This window comes from Leptidea sinapis, chromosome 2 (genome assembly GCF_905404315.1).
Source record: "Leptidea sinapis chromosome 2, ilLepSina1.1, whole genome shotgun sequence".
In the NCBI taxonomy this organism is placed as follows: Eukaryota; Metazoa; Arthropoda; class Insecta; order Lepidoptera; family Pieridae; genus Leptidea; species Leptidea sinapis.
In genome coordinates this window covers 6,556,930-6,576,059 of record NC_066266.1, presented here as the reverse complement: position 1 = coordinate 6,576,059, position 19,130 = coordinate 6,556,930, and the positions used below count along the sequence as shown (strand labels likewise).

The window sequence follows — 19,130 nt, the reverse complement described above, 5'->3', positions numbered from 1 at the left end:
AGTGTGGTTTTCTTTTTCTGTAGCAATTATACAAAAATTTACGAGAATTTTTCCTAGATGATTTCAGGAGCTGCAGCGAGGAGTTCCTTTTCTTTACGGAATAAATTGTCAAAAATACAACACACAGTAACCGACTTAAAAAAAAACGATTACAAAACAGTAGATATACTTTAAAAAGTAAAAAATATAATTACGAATTATTCTACAACTTAATAATCAAGTTATTGAAATTTTTGAAGTCGGTTGTTTTTTGTTATTTTTTAAGTGAAACTACTATAATCGTTGTGATTTCAAACTCGATGAAACGCAAAATCGAGACGGTAGAGACAAAAACAGGTAAATGTGTAGGATTCAGCTGGCGAGAGAATAAGATAGAATACATTACACGTTCTCGGTCCCTCTTTGTGCGATGCTTCGAAGCGTCTCCACTATCGTCTTGTTAAGCATTGTATGAAAATTATTAAATCACTATATTTTACTTAATAGTTAATGGTGATTTTTGATATGGTCAGGTAAATACTAAATTTGTTAGTTATATTAATTAGTGAGTTCCGTGATCAGCGCCATCTATCGAAAATTGTCATGTTGTCGTATTATACTTGATAGATTCAGTGTTCGATTTGGAAATACGAAATAGTTTTTTATCTACACCCACGCTATAAATCCTCTATTAAAAAAATCTTAAACAGTTAGCTTATTGCCAACATTAAAACACCCAAATATCCTAATAACCATTACATCATCCAAACGAGTGTTGTAATGAAATTCAGTACCTACAACATGATAATAATGTGATAAATATAAGGTTACTAGGACTGGCTTTTTTAGAATCTTATCATGAACAGTTTATTCATATTATGGGTGTAGATAAAGTCTTGTGTGCAACGGTTGATGTGAAACTATTATCACTATTAAACCCACATTCGTCTTTTAATACCCCTTATTACACAACAAATAACAATATTGCTTAAATAACTAATAAGTGACACTAGATGACTTGTAATCTGTTACTTAAGAAGGCGCACTGAACGTGCGTGCCTAAAATCCCATGATAGGAGCGGAAAAAAAAACCTCTCTGTCATCTGTCAAATCATCAAATGCCACATTCAGATTGCCGGCTCGTCGCTGACGAGTGACGATTTGTTGTTTACCTACACATTTTAGAATGAAATGATCATATTTCAAAATAAAACCTAGAAGGTTCATACTTCATGTCGATATATTCATTATTCATACTCGTTCTGATATTAATATAACGTAACCTCAGAAAATGACATTTTTAGAGGATACTTTAATCGTTTTAATATCTCAAGTGGGTATTACAATCTAAGAATCATAATGATATTCACATGCACACATTTGCTTCAACAAACTTTTATGTTGCAGGCAATATTTTTTATTGGCGGCTGGATATTCTTCGTGAAGCAGCTATTCCGTGACTATGAGGTGCACCATACCTTGGTGCAGTTAATATTTTCAGTAACATTTGCGCTGAGCTGCACAATGTTTGAATTAATCATATTTGAAATCATTGGATATCTAGATTCCAGGTTGGTATATAATATTTCAAATATTTTCATCAGTCTAATATAAATTATAATTAAAATATAAACAATAGACAAGCAATATACACTTACTAACAACCCTCGTACACAAGTTATCTTGATATATTTATTTATTTTTTATAAGAAGATGAACAGTGTCCAATAATTTTTAATAAAAGTCTATATCAAATTGATAATTTTTAAAGTTATAAACACTTACGGCCTTACAAACAAAATTGGCGTAAAGTTATACGTTAGCATAATCCAAGAATATGTGTCTATTTGTAAACATTTTGCATAAGATTGATTTATGTTGATGTAAAACGTTTCATGCGTTTATTTGCTAGGCTGCCTGACATTTGGAAGACTTTAGAATTATCATTTTATTGACAGTGTTGTCAGCGATATAGTCCTCGATTAACAGTGACCGCGCACTACCGTACAGCCACAGCCGATACCAGCAAAATATAGTCAACATTTTGTATATTCTTGGTTTGTTCTCAGATATAACTTTATACCAAGTTTATTTGAAGGGCCGTAAATTTATTATGACAATGTAGTCCAAGCATTCATTACTTGATTGACTACATAATCAACGCTAGGCTTGTACAGAATAGGTGTAAGCCTCTCTTATCAATTTTATTAAAGTTTCTACTCACTCAGTCATGTATAAGAGGATTATTTGCAGTGGGCTAACAGGTTGTTTACTTTTATCAAATTTGGGACAATTAATTATAATAGAAGTAAGGACAAATAAACATTAAATTAAGTAATCTAACATCTACAGCTACTTCTAAATTTTAAACACCTGCGTTTTTGTTAAATTTAATTTGCAAAGCAAAAATATATAGTCTTTATTACTAGCCTTATGTCAACATGGTATTTATATTATCTGCCTTCTACTGTTAATACCAAAATGTTTGTTTTTATTATGTTAAGCAAAAAGTCCAAGAATAGGAAAGCCTGCCCAACTTGGATTATATTGTAAGTAATGATTACTTCGGTTGATATGATATTTTTATAATATCACTTCTATATATGTCTCCTGGCTTTCTATATTTTGATATTGCATGGCCTCTAGCATATCTACAGCAGTGTCGTTAAAATATGTGAAAAGTGCATACAATTTCTAAGTGGTAAATTCTGTTTACTATCCACTCCGAGCACCGTCCTAAAATGATTTATATTTTCCCCCAGTTTACTCTATAATGCTAATTGCAGGCTACAGCGAAAATAATCTATTTATTGTGTTGTTGTATGTACTTTTGATTGATTGTGACTTGTAACTAGTGAGAGACACCTCTCAATCTGACATAAAACATTTAAATTGACAATTGTAAGATAAAGCTTTGGAAATACAAAATAATGATCTGTGACTGTATTGCTAGCGTACAAATGTGATGCATACAAAAAATATAAAATATATTCATTTATTATAACAAATATCAGCGAATGTTATTTTTACTATCATACAAAAAAAAAACAATGAATCCATACTAAAATAAACAGTTAGTGATAATCTCCAGCTCCAAAACACATAATAATATTATTTAATGTAGATAATATTTATTGGATATTGTTTTTTCTATATAGTTGTGTTCTGCAATTCGTAAAACCTATCATATTCCTATTTATTTAAGATTATTCTCGGTCATATTATTTATATTTAACAGTATGAGTGGGGTGATCATTAGTTTGTTTTTTTATTTATAAATGGATAAAGATACAACAATATTTTATCAAAGTGTCCGGAGCTTGTGAACTAAATGTGTAGATTTTTATAACAATATATTGGCAAATGACTTTGACTCAATTGTAATTATCGAGACCTGGCTGCAAAGTAACATATGAAAAAGCGAACTATGTGATGATAGATACAAATTATTCCGATATTATGATCGTTTGTAGTTTTGTCAATAGATAAACCTATTGACAAAACTACTAAAGTCAGAGTGATAGTGTCTGTGCGCCATAGTTTATACAGCATACAGAGTATGGAAAGGCAATGCGAGTGTAGTGAAACACTTTATATCACAATTTCAATGTGTGTAACTAATTCTATGGCTTACATACATATTTTAATTTCATATATTAAATACAGAAGACCACAATAAATCACTATGTTTGAACTTTTTAAAAAATAGCTTTCTAGAATGCTTTGAAAAATATGAAACAAGAATGTGCACTAAGCTTAGTTGATGTTCTGTTGTGGCTTCATCATCATTAGCCGGAAGACATCCACTGCTGGACAATGGCCTCCCCCAAACATCTCCATGTCAATCGGTCCTGCGCTGCCCTCATTCAACAGATTCCGAACATTTAGCATGTTGTGGCTTAACTCAGTTTAATTATATACCTAATGTATCTAGTAATATATTAGACTTGTGCTTCTTAAATCTTTTTCTACATGTGTCATCTAGTGTGTCGATTTTAACTAGAATTGATCTCATCCATCTACCTTTGAATATTATAGTTATAGACTTACAAATGAGACCAAGGTACAAAATTTTATAATTGCAAAATGCGATTTAATTAATAACCGTTTAAAATCAATAGATTGGTACAATATCTTAAATGATTCGGCTCTATATGTCTTTTGTGAAAAAAATATATAAATGTTTCGAAACGTTTATACCTAAACTTCTTGTAATAATAAATTCCCCATGTGGTATAGACCGGCATTAATAAAAATCATTAAAGAAAAAAATCGTATTAGTGGTAAAATTAAAAAATATCACAACCCTATAAAAGACACAAATATGAGTTTTTAATTTTGAGAAATATGCATAATAAAGTTATAAAAAAATGTTATAGAAGCTTTACTAGTAATATAGAAAAATTAAGTCGGTCTTCTCCAAATAATCTTTTGGTATTATGTGAAGTCAAAATGGGGTGGATCAATTTATCCAAACAATTTCAATCTCGGCTACGAAACATATAATGACGGTTAGTTAGCATTTACAATGCATTTAGTAATTTTTTTCAGAGTGTCTTCTCCAACCCTTCTGCATCTTTATCTCGTCCTGACCAAAACCAATCTGAATAAATATATAATAATAATAATATTACAGTCAGCCTCAAAAAATCCCAGGTCATTAGTTTTTCCCGCAAACCTACAATAATTCTCTTACAGTTTTAATAGAGAGTTAATACAAAGTGTTAATGTTGTTAGAGATCTAGGTGTCTTCCTGTATTCCAAAATGAATATTTAAAATCACATTGATTACATAATAAATCATGTTTATCGTTATTTGGGCTTTGTAATAATGCGTACTTGCCATCATACATATACTCGTACATCATATGTATTTTACGCATATCTTAGATCAATTTTAGATTATGCCTCCGTGATATCAAACCCATTTTACGCCACATATAAGTACCTAAATTTATAATTCAGAAAAAGTTTGTATCACACTTAAACTATAAATTCCGGAAAGTTGCATCCAACTACAAAGACAGTTACACTGTCGCAACAATCTTCTGACATTGCGGGAAAAGCGTACTGTCTCGGACATAATGTTCTCGCATGATTGCCCTTTCTTCTGGCAGGAATATGCCTACGCGCTCCGTCAGCGCACGAGTGACATTTCTACTTTTCAAGTTCCTACTCGTCGTACTAATTATGGCCAGAACACTCGTTGTATAAATGTATATGTAATAAATCCTTCAATGATATAGGATCTATTCTACGGTTCTAGGTTTACCTTTACAAACCACACCATAAAAAGTATTGTAGAGAAATCTCATCTGTAACATGTATCTATATTTATTTATTAATATATTATGATTTATTAAACTTTTTAAGGTATTTATTGTACTATTAAATCTGTGTATTTTTATCATATTTTTCTCGTACATAATATTATATTCATTTTCTCTGTTACTCTGCTGTGTACTGTCTACTGTTTCTCTTTTTAAAATTTTCTGATCGCGTGTTAATCATATTTCTTTTTATTTTCTTTATTATTCTAAATACCGCTGTTCCTTCTATTCGGTAAACCGTGGTAGACTATAATTGTTTTTGTACTTAATAATAAGTGAATATTTTGTATTAAACTGTTGTCAACACTAATAAAATAAAATAAAATAGTGACTATTGCGTGCGACCTTTTGGCAATACTGTAGAGAAACCTCTTGGGGCTCTGAAAGTTATCTTGGAGTATAGTAGGATTGCTAAATATTTTTGCCCTGGGTGAACCTGGGTTGGGCGGTGCAGGACTATAAAGGAATTCTGGATAATGCTTATCACTAATAAAGCACGTGGAGATCATTCTGTTAAGGCATGACATGTTGGACTTGTTATTGTTATTTTTAAATGACACCACCTTTGCACGACACGCCACAAATTAGGATATCATCCCCACCATCTGGATGCGTGGCGGTCCTCCACAGTGCGGTTTTCAATGAGCTTTCTTCCACGTATTACAAAGCTTCAAAATAAGCGCGTACACCTACCTTAAAGGCCGCCAACGCTCTTGTGATTCCTCTGGTGTTGCAAGAGAATGTGGGCGGCGGTGATCACTTAACACCAGGTGACCCGTACGCTCGTTTGTCCTCCTATTACATACAAAAAAAAATGACCACTGCAAAACAAAAACCTCTCAGAATTCTTCAGAAACCCAAAATTGTTTACTGCACTTGTCATATTTAGATATGATATGTTTAGTTTCAGTACACTACAGTAAAGTATAATTATTATCACCTAAAAAATATTTGAAAGGAATTATCTCTTTGACAAAGAAGCTGAATGAATGAATTTTTAAATCTTATGCTGTGAAGCAAGTGTGATTATTATTATTTTAGGTATATTTTCTATTATATACTTATTAATTAGTAATCAAAGCATTATTTTCAGAAAATAGTATTTAATTGAATGACATGTGACGGAAGTCAAACAAGGGTAACTTACGGCCGTTCCCAATATATTATCTACAAATAGAGATAAATTACTACCTTCTACTGTCAGTAATTAGTTGTCAATAATCTGAAGCTGTCCCAATATAGCCGATAAGTCATTCTTATATTTGGACGCATGAATTGCAATGTCAATACAAACTTCTATCGATGGTAAGCTATACGTCGCCCCATTGATAGACAGCGTGTACGGATAAGGTGAGTTACCGAGGATAAGTTTATTGGGACAGAAAAGTTAACGATAGTTACGTTTTTTATCTCAAGTAAGAGATAGACTGAATATTGGGAACGGCCGTAAATAACCTATGGCATTTTCTTTTCAAAATGGTAACAAAACAGCAAAATTATAATATTGAGGTATCTCTCTAAGAAATATTTTGTTTCAGTTCAAGATACTTCCACTGGAACCTTGGTCTCTACTCTTTGTTGTTCATGGTGATCGCTCTGATACCGTTCTATATTGCTTACTTCTGCATAAGCAATATACAATTCGGTAAGTATTTTGATTATGACTTCTTGCCTTATTCCTTGTCTGACCTATGCTTGTCAGTCATGGAAATTTTACAAAAGTTTCATAAATAAAATTACAACGTGCCAATGTTAAGGGGGCAGGGGGGCCAGTGGGCAAAACAAAGAAAGGGAGACCTTGCAACAGAGTTTGCACTTGGGAGGATGAAATTAAACACACAGCGGGTCCACCTGTATGCATATAGAGCAATCAAGAGAAAACTGGCTCAATTTTGAGAGAAGACCTGCAGAGGGATTCTTGCAGAATAAAATGCATCAAAACTAATTCCTTTTTATAAAACTACCATAATAATTAAATTAACTAAATACTTAAGCTTTGTCTTATTGATACTAATAAAACTAATCGACTTTGTGAATGGCATTTCTGTAAGAAATAAAAGTCTTTTTATTTTATTTTATAAGTATTTAGATCTTTTTTATAAACCACTATTTTCTTAAGATAATCATTTAAGAAAGTATGTATTAGATAATAAAATATTGTATACGTGAATATGACGCCGTTATCAATATTTGTCAGGGATTGATCAAAAGCAAAATACTACATACTTCACTAACTCGCGAACACATCTGTAAAACTAGCACACATGAACATTTATTCTTGCCGTAATGATGAAAGTGTTTGTCTATTACGCAGGTATAATAAATTTATGATAAAGACAGTTTTAATGTTAATATTATGTTCCTAAAATAAGCATTTGTCATTTAAATCACAAGTCTATCATCATAATGTATAACTGATGAGAAACGGCCACTATGTGCGTGCATTATGGCGATTGTTGACGAATATATCGCTGCATTAATTAATATTTTGAATTTAAAACTGTCAAGTTCAGATAACTTTAAAAATTACGTATTAATTCATCTTTCTATTTTCTTATTTTACCTACATGTAGAATGCATTTACTGTATATGTCGTTTCAAGCATAGAGTTTAAAAAACGGCATAATGGTTTTAGTTTAGATAATTTATACGTCTGATAGAGTCTCTTGCTGTTAGTCAACTGGCAAAAACAGGCCAGGAATATTAGTTTTGCGTGATAAGCTACGTCTTACACTTGCGATTTGTTTGAAATTTTTCGACGTTTTCACAGCTGTCATACGGCCTTTCCAAATATTCAGTCTATCTCCAGTTGTGGCCTACTTGAGATAAAAATCGTAACTATCGTTGACTTTTCTGTCCCAATAAACTTATCGACGGTAACTCACCTTATCCGTACACGCTGTCTGTCAATGGGAGGACGTATAGCTTACCAGCGATAGAAGTTTGTATGGGAATTGCAATTCACGCACCCCAATATAAGGCGATAAGAATGACTTATCGGGTATATTGACAGCTAGTTTTTTTTTAATGAAAATAAGGGACAAGACAAGCAGGACGTTCAGCTGATGGTAATTGATACGCCCTGCCCATTAAAATGCAGTGCCACTCAGGATTCTTGAAACCCCCAAAAATTCTGAGCGGCACTACAACTGCGCTCGTCACCTTGAGACACGATGTTAAGTCTCATTTGCCTTCCACTTCAGACCGAAACACAGTAATGCTTACACATTACTGCTTCACGGCAGAAATAGGCGCCGTTGTGGTACCCATAATCGAGCCGGCATCCTGTGCAAAGGAGCCTCCCACTGGTAAAACTGGTAGTTACTGACAGTAAATTGGGAACGGCCGATCTAGACGTATAATTGATCTAAGGGTTTAAATTTAATTTATATTTTTATATGAAAATATGCTCATATATTAAAATTAACTCTAGTGGTATATTTATTTAGGTTTTTAATGAGATATGAACTGCCTCATTGTGTATATGGTATGCCCGTGCCTTCTACAGATTGTAGATGAACATTTGCACCATTAATTGTTAAATTAGGAGGTAAGGGCTTTTTCATAAACACTTAAAAATGTATCTATTGTTTGTTTTCAGTGTCGAGGTCGTATGTAAGGCCCCTCACAGTATTAGTGTGTCTGGTGTATCTGTACTTCTTCTGGAAGATTGGTGATCCATTCCCAATACTGAGCCCGAAGCAGGTGAGGGTAAAAAATTTGCTCTTTTGGAGAGAAGTCACTGTACTAAATATTGTTGTATTAACTTTCTAATGTCTGTGAATTGTAAGTTGGATGTTGGTTTATCGTTTCTCGTATGTAATGTAATTTTCTCTATTCATTAATTCATGTTGACGTATGGGTATATGATATTCCTAAAACCACGCATCGTTTTGCGTTAAATGGCATTTACTATCTCAAAATTAACGAGACAACAGAACGCTCAGCTGATAGTAATTGATACGCCCTGCCTATTACAATGTAGTGCAGCTCAGGATTATTGAAAAACCCAAAAATTCTGGGCGGCACTACAAATGCGCTCGTCACCTTGAGACATAAGATGTTAAGTCTCATTTGCCCAGTAATTTCACTAGCTACGGCCTTCAGACCAAAACACATTACTGCTTCACGGGAGAAATAGACGCCGTTGTGGTACCCATAATCTAGCCGGTATCCGGTGCAAAAGGGCCTCCCTGGTAAATCTGATTCCTTTAGAATTCTTTTTGATGTGTTTTCTAACACTACCACCGCCTCAGAATCAAATAGACCTTGAACAGTCCAGTCTGGTATTTTTTTTTATATGAGAGGGGGCAAACGGGCAAGAGGCTCACGGGATGGGGAGAGGTGAGGCAACCGCCCATGGACATTCGCAACAACAGGTGTGTCAAGAAATGCGTTGCCGGCATTTAAGGTGGGAGTATGCTTTTTTCTTGAAGGTCCTTAAGTCGTATCTGTTCGGGAAGACCGCTGCCGGTAGTTGATTCCACAAAGTGGCTGTGCGACGCAAGAAATTTCGAAGAAAACGCGCGGTTGTGGAATGCCAGACGTCTACGTCATGCGGATGGTACTTTGCACGTAATGTCCGGTGGTGGAATTCGGCCGCTGGAATCAACCCGAACAGCTCCTCTGAGCACTCCCCTGGTATTCCAACTTTGGGACTTTTTAGATTAGGTATGTCTCTACACATCGGCAGATACATCCAAAAGTGAACAAACGTATCCGCAGATAAATTTGCGTCCATCTGTATAATATGTGAGTCATTTAGTCTGGGGTTCGGCTCCCAAAGTCTGCTGAAAAAAAGCTGAACTTTGTCAGCTTTGGGTCACTTGACTTGAAGATAATTGACACCACCACCATCAAACTTAATATTAAAATATTACTTCTGGTGTATGTTAGGTTAAAGATCATAACAGAGTAAACATCAAATCAAGCATAGGTATATAAGAAATTAATTAATTAATAAGATGACCAGCTAGTATGATTCTAAGCGACATTGGCCGGCGGTGACTACATAATACATATCACACTGCGGCCGTAACTTTTTAGATGTCAGACTCGATTTACTCTGTAATTTCAACGAAATAAATAATTTATTCTAAATAAAAAATATGCTTAAACTGACAAGAGTTACTTATTTTACGATTTACCACCATTTCGAACCAGTTGAACTTTAACTCATTGAGAGCAAAATTTAAAGAAATTAACATCTTGACTGTTGCTTCTCAATATATTCTTGATAATGTAATGTATGTAGGTTATGTTTATGTTGTTATGTACATAGGCACATAAGTGAAATTGCTAGAAACTGTCGTAACCATAATGCTCACACCAGGAACAGACATAAACTTAAAATGCCTACTACTCGAGAAATAATTAAAAAAGATTATTTATAAGAAATTACAGTTATGAGATGCGTGAGCTTATCTTTCAATATTTAAATAATTGTTTGTGTAGTATGATAAAATACATATTATATTAAAATAATGTGTGTTAGCCACAACATTTGGTGACGTTGGTTGCAGGGCATTTTCTCGATCGAGCAGGGCGTGTCCCGCATCGGAGTGATCGGCGTGACAGTGATGGCACTGCTCTCGGGCTTCGGTGCTGTCAACTACCCCTACACCTCAATGGCCATCTTCATCAGGTAACGTGCCGGAGACTTCATAATACTACCTACCACTACCTAATGGCAACTGAACACCGCCAGACAAAATACTATCTTCCAACACCGGAGGGCCGGCTATTTAAGTAGTAGAACGCATTTGGGATGAAGGTGCCAATGTAATATCTTCCTGGAAATACCACTTCACGAAGTCCATTCCATAGTTTAGTTGCGCTTGGAAAAAAATCGCATTGCGAAACCACTTGAAGTAATAAGGATGATATTTAGATTTTTACTTTTTTCATTTGACGCGTGCAACACAGAGCAGCTCGATTTGTCGGTGACCCAGTGCTCTGTGAACGGCTGGATCACTTGGCGTTGCGTAGAGACGTCCATTCTTTTTGTGTGGCCTACCGTATTTATCACGGGCAGTGTTCCGAAGAGCTGTTCAATTTGATTATTGCCGTCGAATTTCAACTTAGCACGACACGGATATCATGCCCTGTATATATGGACGTATGTAACTTGATCTTTGAACGCTATTTTCACCTGTATCAAGGTATGATGACTAACCAAATAAAAAAAAAGTTTTAAGAAACACTATAAAAATAGGAATTAATGAGTTCAAATATGGAGAGTTCTATTGGCCTGTTCTAATTGTAAATTATTTTGAAACTAATGTCTTTTAAATCATAAATTCTGTAATTAATTGTAAATATGTGTTTAGAAGAGACCATCTACTGATTTAGGGAACCATCTGATCAGGCAATACTTAAAAATAATATTTGTTTTTCAGACTGAAGCAGGACTCCGTCCGTCGATGTCAAGAATAATACTTAGTAGTTAGATAGCTGAAATTTTAAAAGAGTGTATTACATATTCCGCTACTGCAACTGATAATAAAAAACAAGATGGCGGCCATGCATCTGATCAGGCAATAGTTAATAATAATGTTTGCTTTTTTGCTTTTCAGACCAGTAACTGAAGCAGATGTTGTGTCAATTGAAAAGAAGCTTCTGCAAACCATGGATATGATTCTAGTGAAGAAGAAAAGAATAGCGCTAGCGGAGTTCAGCAGTGGGGGGAGGCAGTACAGCATGATGGACCAGACCAGTGTCAAGAGTGGGGGCTTCTGGAATAATATTTGGTCCAGTGTGGGGAATATAACCAACACTTCTCACTCTACAGAGAGTAAGTTGCTATTATGTATACATATTTAAGGGTCCGTCCAACTATAGCAAGCGGGCTGTATCTGATAAACAGACATAATGTATAAATTGTAATTATTGTGACAGGTACTCACATTTGATGCCTATATTTCGATCCAATTGCATGAATCGTGGTCACGGCGGAACTGCGGAGGCGGCGAGAAACACTTGACACTAATAGTACATCAATCTGTCCACTTGGCGCTTAGTTCGTTTTGGTCTTTGATTCCCTAATTCACTTGACACAGACATAGATTTGACAGACAAATCTGGAATAGCCGAACACTTGCTTAAAGCCTGGGGTGCATTTTTGGTTTAATATCTTTTAAAGTATTTGTTATATTAAAGTGATATCCCTCACTACTGGAATAATTATACAAATTACATTTGTAACCAAAATTTATGAACGATTCGAAACCGCAACCTCTCGGGTTCCGTCCGAGCGCGCATACCAACTGAGCTAACTGTTAGAGTCACGCATGATTCGTAAATCTTCTCACTACTGGAATAATTATACAAATTACATTTGTAACCAAAATTTATGAACGATTCGAACCCGCAACCTCTCGGGTTCCGTCCGAGCGCGCATTCCAACTGATCTAACCGTTAGAGTGACGCATGATCCGTAAATCTTCTCACTACTCGAATAATTATACAAATTATATTTGTAACCAAAATTTATGAACGATTCGAACCCGCGACCTCTCGGGTTCCGTCCGAGCGCGCTTACCAACTGAGCTAACCGTTAGAGTGACGCATGGTTCGTAAATCTTGGTATGCCTTGTTCAACTCTCAGGTTGATGCTCTCACATCTACATAAATCCTGTAGATGTCGTTGGTTCGACTCCGCATCGTTCATAACTTTTGGTTAAAAATTTAACTATTTGTCTAATTAATTAATCTCTTCTGTAGAGAAAACTTCGACTTGATTGATTGAAATGTTTGATTTTTCACTACTTAATGAAAATTATATACTCCTGATATTATATATATTATATCCTGTCAGTTCCAAACAGTAACTCCAAAAATGGCCAGTCAGTAACGCCAGTATTTGGCCCAGTAACGTCCCTGTTATATCACATTTCAATGGGTACTGATTAACGAGAGCATATCGGATGCACAACTTAATGTTGTTCTGTGCGAAAGTTGACAAACGCGCATAAGGTTCAGCTGTTTTGGCACCAGAATATGTATCTCATAAAGTAGTTAGATAGCTGAAATTTTAAAAGAGTGTACTATATGTTGCCGGTACAGCAGCTGATGATAAAAATCAAGATGGCGGCCATGCAAAAAAAAGTTTCTTTTGTGAAAGCATTTAAAGTATTGTGAACGATTTTATCTTGTACGTTAGTACACTTTGTGAGTGATTCACATGTGACTAGTTACTTATTTACTAGGTATTTATTTATTAAAGTAATCAACAGCGTACACAACAATTATTTTTACAATGTTAATCTAGGTTTTACATAGTCACACAGGATTCCATAAATTTTAAATTATAGGCAGAAAAGACTTAGAGAATAATATAATATACTAAAAAATAAAAGATTATAAGAGCGTATTCGCGCGTGCGTGTGTGTGTGTGTGTGAGTGCTACGTTTTTATGCGTTACCTATTATTATTTTTTACGATGATGTTTTATTATTTCCGTTTTTAACTCAATTTTTGATAAGTGAACTACATCAAACTCAGCGTAGTGTTTATTATAAGTTCGTGACAGACGCGGAATTATGTAAACTTTAAAGATAAGTACGCTGTATACTGTTACGGTGGAGGTCACGTGAGCAACGTGTTCCAGACATCCGTCAGCTGCGGCAGGAGATCGGGGCCCTGGAGGAACTCGGTCGCCAGCTGTTCCTGGAGGTCCACGCGGCGCGTTCGGTGCGTGAGAAGATCACGTGGTCTCGGACCTTCCAGGGGAGGTACTTCAACTGCCTCGGATACTTCTTCTCGCTCTACTGCGTGTGGAAGATATTTATTGTGAGTTTTATTCCTCTACGGAATGTTTGTTTTTAATTTGTAATTCTATGCTGCGCCGACGTATTTTTCATTCTTAATTTGTTTTTCGAACATCGCATTCGGTGATATGCAACTTTTCAGCGCGAGATGCGCACAGATTCACCCGTCGAGCCAGTGGGCAGTCATTGGACTGCCCACTGGCTCGACGGAAATATCGCAAGGAAACGATCGTGATGTCGTTATAGCTAATCAACTTTAATGTAGATTCTACAATGAAGCCTCTACTGGAGTGTTGACCAAACAAATTCAGACACTGCGTAATAAGGACGTCTAGCTAAGTGGAAACCTCGGTGGGTTACAGCGTTAAAGGCTTCAACTCTGCAGGAACGGGTTCGAATCCGGCTTTGTCTTATCGATGTGATACCACATCCTTTACAGAAATTCAAATATTTTAATACAAAATACGTCCAAAAACTACCATTCAAAGTAGACTGCCTAAGACCTGAGAAGAACGGGAGCAAGATTTTTTTAATAAAAATATGGAATACAATGTGATATTGTTCAATTCTTCTAAATTTCGTAACACATGTGTTTTGTACATTTTCTGGGATCATATTGTAGAAGCATATACATCGCCCAATAAAAGACTTACTAACTCGACTTAACGGAGTAGTAGGCACAAGTTTGTTTATTCCTCGTGTTAACATTATGAATGTAACAATTTGTAGCAAACTCCTAGATGTGCTTATTTATGTTGTTTGACCTTGTTTATTGTAAACACCTCACATCTCGATTGAATGTGACAAATTAATTCCTTCCAGTCGACTATCAACATAGTGTTCGACCGCGTGGGCAAGAAGGACCCTGTGACCCGTGCGCTGGAGATCATCGTGCACTGGCTGGGCTGGGAAATCGACGTGGCCTTCTGGTCGCAGCACGTGTCCTTCATCCTAGTGGGCTGCATTGTACTCACCAGCATCCGGGGCCTGCTGCTCACCCTGACCAAGGTATTTGCGCTATAGGTAACCCGGTTTGCCAACTGGATCCGTCTAAGTCACAGTCCACATCAACATCCCCATCCGAGGTGACCACGACAGCTGCGTGGTAACTTTTACTTGCATAATAGAATTAGGGTAAGTATCGCGCACGTGTTTATATTTGCAACATTAACACGGTCGACAAGGTGTATTGTATCAACGGTAACCATAAGATTCTCATATTACTATTTCGTTCTATTTTTCAAAGCCGTATATTGTATCTTTATTTCATACTGCGCCCCGAATCTTACGCGACTTCCTAGAATTATTTTTATAAATTTCTCTATACTGGAACTTTTCCTCCAATCTGGAAAAAGGAAATAGCTATTCCAATTTATGGTGGGGGTGCTATGTATATATGAAACTAGACTTTTTCACTTTTGTCGGCCGTTTCTCCATACTTAATCAGTCATCTTAAACCCATACTAGTAACGGAATAATACGAGTTGAGAGACAAAATTTCCACATCAACTAATCAACTGTCACACTAAATAATCATCAGAGGTAATCAACAAAAGGCAAGAAATTTGTTACACCGATATCAATAAAGCTTTTGATACACTAGACCATTCAATATTTCTAAATATATGAATGCGGACATCAACGGGAATTTACAAAGGTGGTTTACTTCTGATCTGTCATCTAGGTTTTGAGAATGTCACAATCTGTGGCTATGAAAGAGTTTGAAGCAACGTCAGGTGTCCCACAGGGTTCACATTTAGGTCCTATTTTATTATAACTATTTATTAACTTGGCTAATAAAATTTATCCTTTTTTGCTAATTTTTTTAATTATTCACTGACACTGTTGCTTCAGAAAGATTAACGTCGAACTTCTGAGTGGTCGGCAAATATTAAATTACCCCTCAACACCCTAAAGTGCAAACATATTAATTACATTTACGGCAAAACGAATGCGTTGTTAATAGTCGTCGTAACTCGCTAGCGACGTGCTACTATATACAATATAGATAACAATATTTGTAATGGTAACAGCGTTGTCATATTCCAGTTCTTCTACAAGATCTCGTCGGCCAAGTCCTCCAACATCATCGTGCTGGTGCTGGCGCAGGTGATGGGCATGTACTTCTGTTCGTCCGTGCTGCTGATGCGCATGAACATGCCGCCCGAGTACCGCGTCATTATCACGCAGGTGCTCGGCGACCTGCAGTTCAACTTCTACCACCGCTGGTTTGACGTCATCTTCCTGGTCAGCGCGCTCACCAGCATCTTCGCGTTGTACTTGGCGCACAAGCAGCCCGCTGTCAGCTGATGGTGGACCACGCTTATACGACAAACATTATATAAGAATAAGTGGCTAAGAAGTTGTACTTGTTTGGCGTAACAAAACGTGCCTTATTTTTAATATGAACGGTGGCTATTCGCTGTCTTGATCTTTTATATTTTGTTATAGCGGCGATAATAATTAATGTACACCCTGTCAGATACAGCCCGCTGATAACAGACAGCAATATTATAGAAGTAGTAATATCTCGTTGGTTACCATTTTTTGCAGTATCAAAAATCAATGTTTTTGAAGATATTTATAGTGATTTGATCTTTTTCTGATTTGATTGATTATTGTGTATCTAGAAAAATTAATCTTGAATAAATGCACTTCACACCAAAAAAAAATCGAAACACTTCTGAAGTTTGGTTTTGAATGAGTTTAATATCTTCTAAACTAACTTCGCACAGGTATTCATATCCAATGCCTGCGGCGGCTCTGTTCTCCTACATAAAACTCCACATACAAAAGTAATTTCTGTCTTTCCATCGATACAACTGCCTCTCCACACTGTACTTGACCATAATCCACTCTTTCTTCAGAGCAGCACTGAGCAACTTCTCTCTCTATTCGATAAACCTTCCTTTTTCCGTGATGATCATGTATGGTAACCTCCTGATTGCTGTTGTCAGAAAATAGAACTTTGCTGCATTAAAAATGTCATCAATATAAGTGCTCAGTATTTGATCCATTACCATTATTATTGGTTTATGAGGTTTTAGACCACGCTCCGCCAAAATTCTTCTAATAGTAGAATCACTCACAGGTAACCTCCACCCTCACGGAGCCGGTGCTAACCATTTCTAAGTGTTCTTCAACGTACCACAAAGCTGTGGAATGAGCTTTCGTGTGCGGTGTTTCCGGGACGATACGATATGTGTTCGACTCCTGTGAGAGTGCCCTGTCTGGTGTTGCAAGAGAACGTGGGCGGCGGTGATAACTTAACACCAGGTGACCCGTACGCTTGCTTGACCGCCTATTTCATAAAAAAAAATTAGAGAAACTCATACAATATATCAGTCTCTTGCTCAGACGTATCTAGATGTCTACTCGATACTGGCCGAACAGGATCAGGTAGATATTGAGACACGACAATACTGACAGTGTCGAGATTTACAGTATTGACAGGAGAGAGGCTGAATGATGATCCCCAGAATCCAGCAACGCCACGACTTGGTCAGCGCGATTAAATGCAGAAAAAACATTGAAACCAAAACATTAAATATTGGATGAAAATTCGAAATTTAAAATTTAATTTTGAAATGGTACATCATTGTGTCAAACTAAACAGCGCAACTTTATTTAAGAATAAGTACTTGTTTCGATATTTTTTTGGTGAGAAGTATCAGCCCACACTACTAAATGGAGCTAGGTTCATTGTGTCAAGTCGTTCTGCACGCGTGTCAAATTAAGTAAAAATAGGTACTTACAAAGTATTTTACATTCCCGTTAAATTAGTATGGAAAGCGTTATATTATTAATATAATGTGAAGAACATATAATATATATAAAGATAAACGGATAAAAAAACATAATACCCTAAAGTTAAGTACGTAATTCACCTCACCATTCCACCGGATTAGATAGTGGCTACTTTCTGGTAAAATTGAAAAAAAATCTTATTAACATTCATTTAATATTTAAAGGTATCCATACCTCAGTTCCAAAGTGTAAGAAATCTGAAATACAGCAACTTTTTTTCCAATAAACTTTATTCAATTAGGCTTAAACTAAGCGCATTTTGAAGCACTATAAATATTTCTTTTAAATTACTGAATTTACCATATTATGTTCGGAAAATGTTGAGCTCGTTAGAAGACAAAAGAAACTCTTTTCAATCAAATAGAGTATTTTACAGTGGCTGTAATATACATAATAAATTAGTTTGTAAGGTGCTGCATCCAATATATGAGTCGTGTTTAAATAATATAAATTATTTCATGAAAAGTAATATAGACTGTATAAATATAAATTGTCGTATATTGGATGCGATACCTTTACAGCTTGAATTGATTTTGTGTAAGCATGCTTCGTGAACATTATGGTAGTGATCACTTAAACTTAATAATTAGTAATCGCATCCAACAAATGCAATGATTTATTATCTATAACAGATTTGAGATAAGTATGAGAAATTGTTCCATAAACCATAACCCACCATTACCACAGAGAAACAATTAAGAGATAATATATCTTCATAAGTCTACAATATTTTCGTTTCATTCAGTAACACTAGAGTTATTTTCTGTTGAAACCCTTTTCTGATTGGCTCTTTCGAACCGATTCATTTTGGAAATGATTATCATAAATAAGTAAAAAATACCTATATCGATATCTGCACTCAAGTTTGCGTTATTTGCTTAAATCATAATACGTAATTATTTTTTTCATTTCTTCGTAGGTGTGTTAGCAATTACCATACCTATTGTAAACCCGGGACAAAGTGCGATTTAAAGAGTAGGAATTCTCTTCGTGCCTACAAATACACCGTCATAGAAGTACATAATACAATAGTAAGTCAGTTGGCTAAATATTTGTTACGAAGCGGCATTCAGTACAATTCTTAATACGTTATTGATTTAAAGCCACTCGTGTGTCATTAATAAATTATATTTTGAATTAGAAAACTCACCCTGACAATATGTATGTGTAAATAAAGGATAAGATAAGGTATGTGATATGTTAAGTGCGCCTTGTTCAATATACGTTGTTGTTTTATATGATGGTC

At 35.5% G+C, this 19,130-nt stretch overlaps 1 protein-coding gene across 1 annotated transcript; it reads left to right on the top strand.

Moving 5' to 3' along the window:
* Window positions 1-1,141: 1,141 nt before the first annotated feature.
* Window positions 1,142-19,122, top strand: LOC126976069 (Golgi pH regulator). The gene is made up of 9 exons (XM_050824237.1): window positions 1,142-1,312; window positions 1,387-1,550; window positions 6,848-6,954; window positions 8,911-9,014; window positions 10,832-10,953; window positions 11,885-12,102; window positions 13,918-14,099; window positions 14,900-15,085; window positions 16,127-19,122. Exons 1-9 carry the CDS (start codon window positions 1,271-1,273, stop codon window positions 16,385-16,387), a joined length of 1,386 nt encoding a protein of 461 aa, XP_050680194.1. The 5' UTR covers window positions 1,142-1,270; the 3' UTR covers window positions 16,388-19,122.
* The last annotated feature ends 8 nt before the right edge of the window (window positions 19,123-19,130 follow it).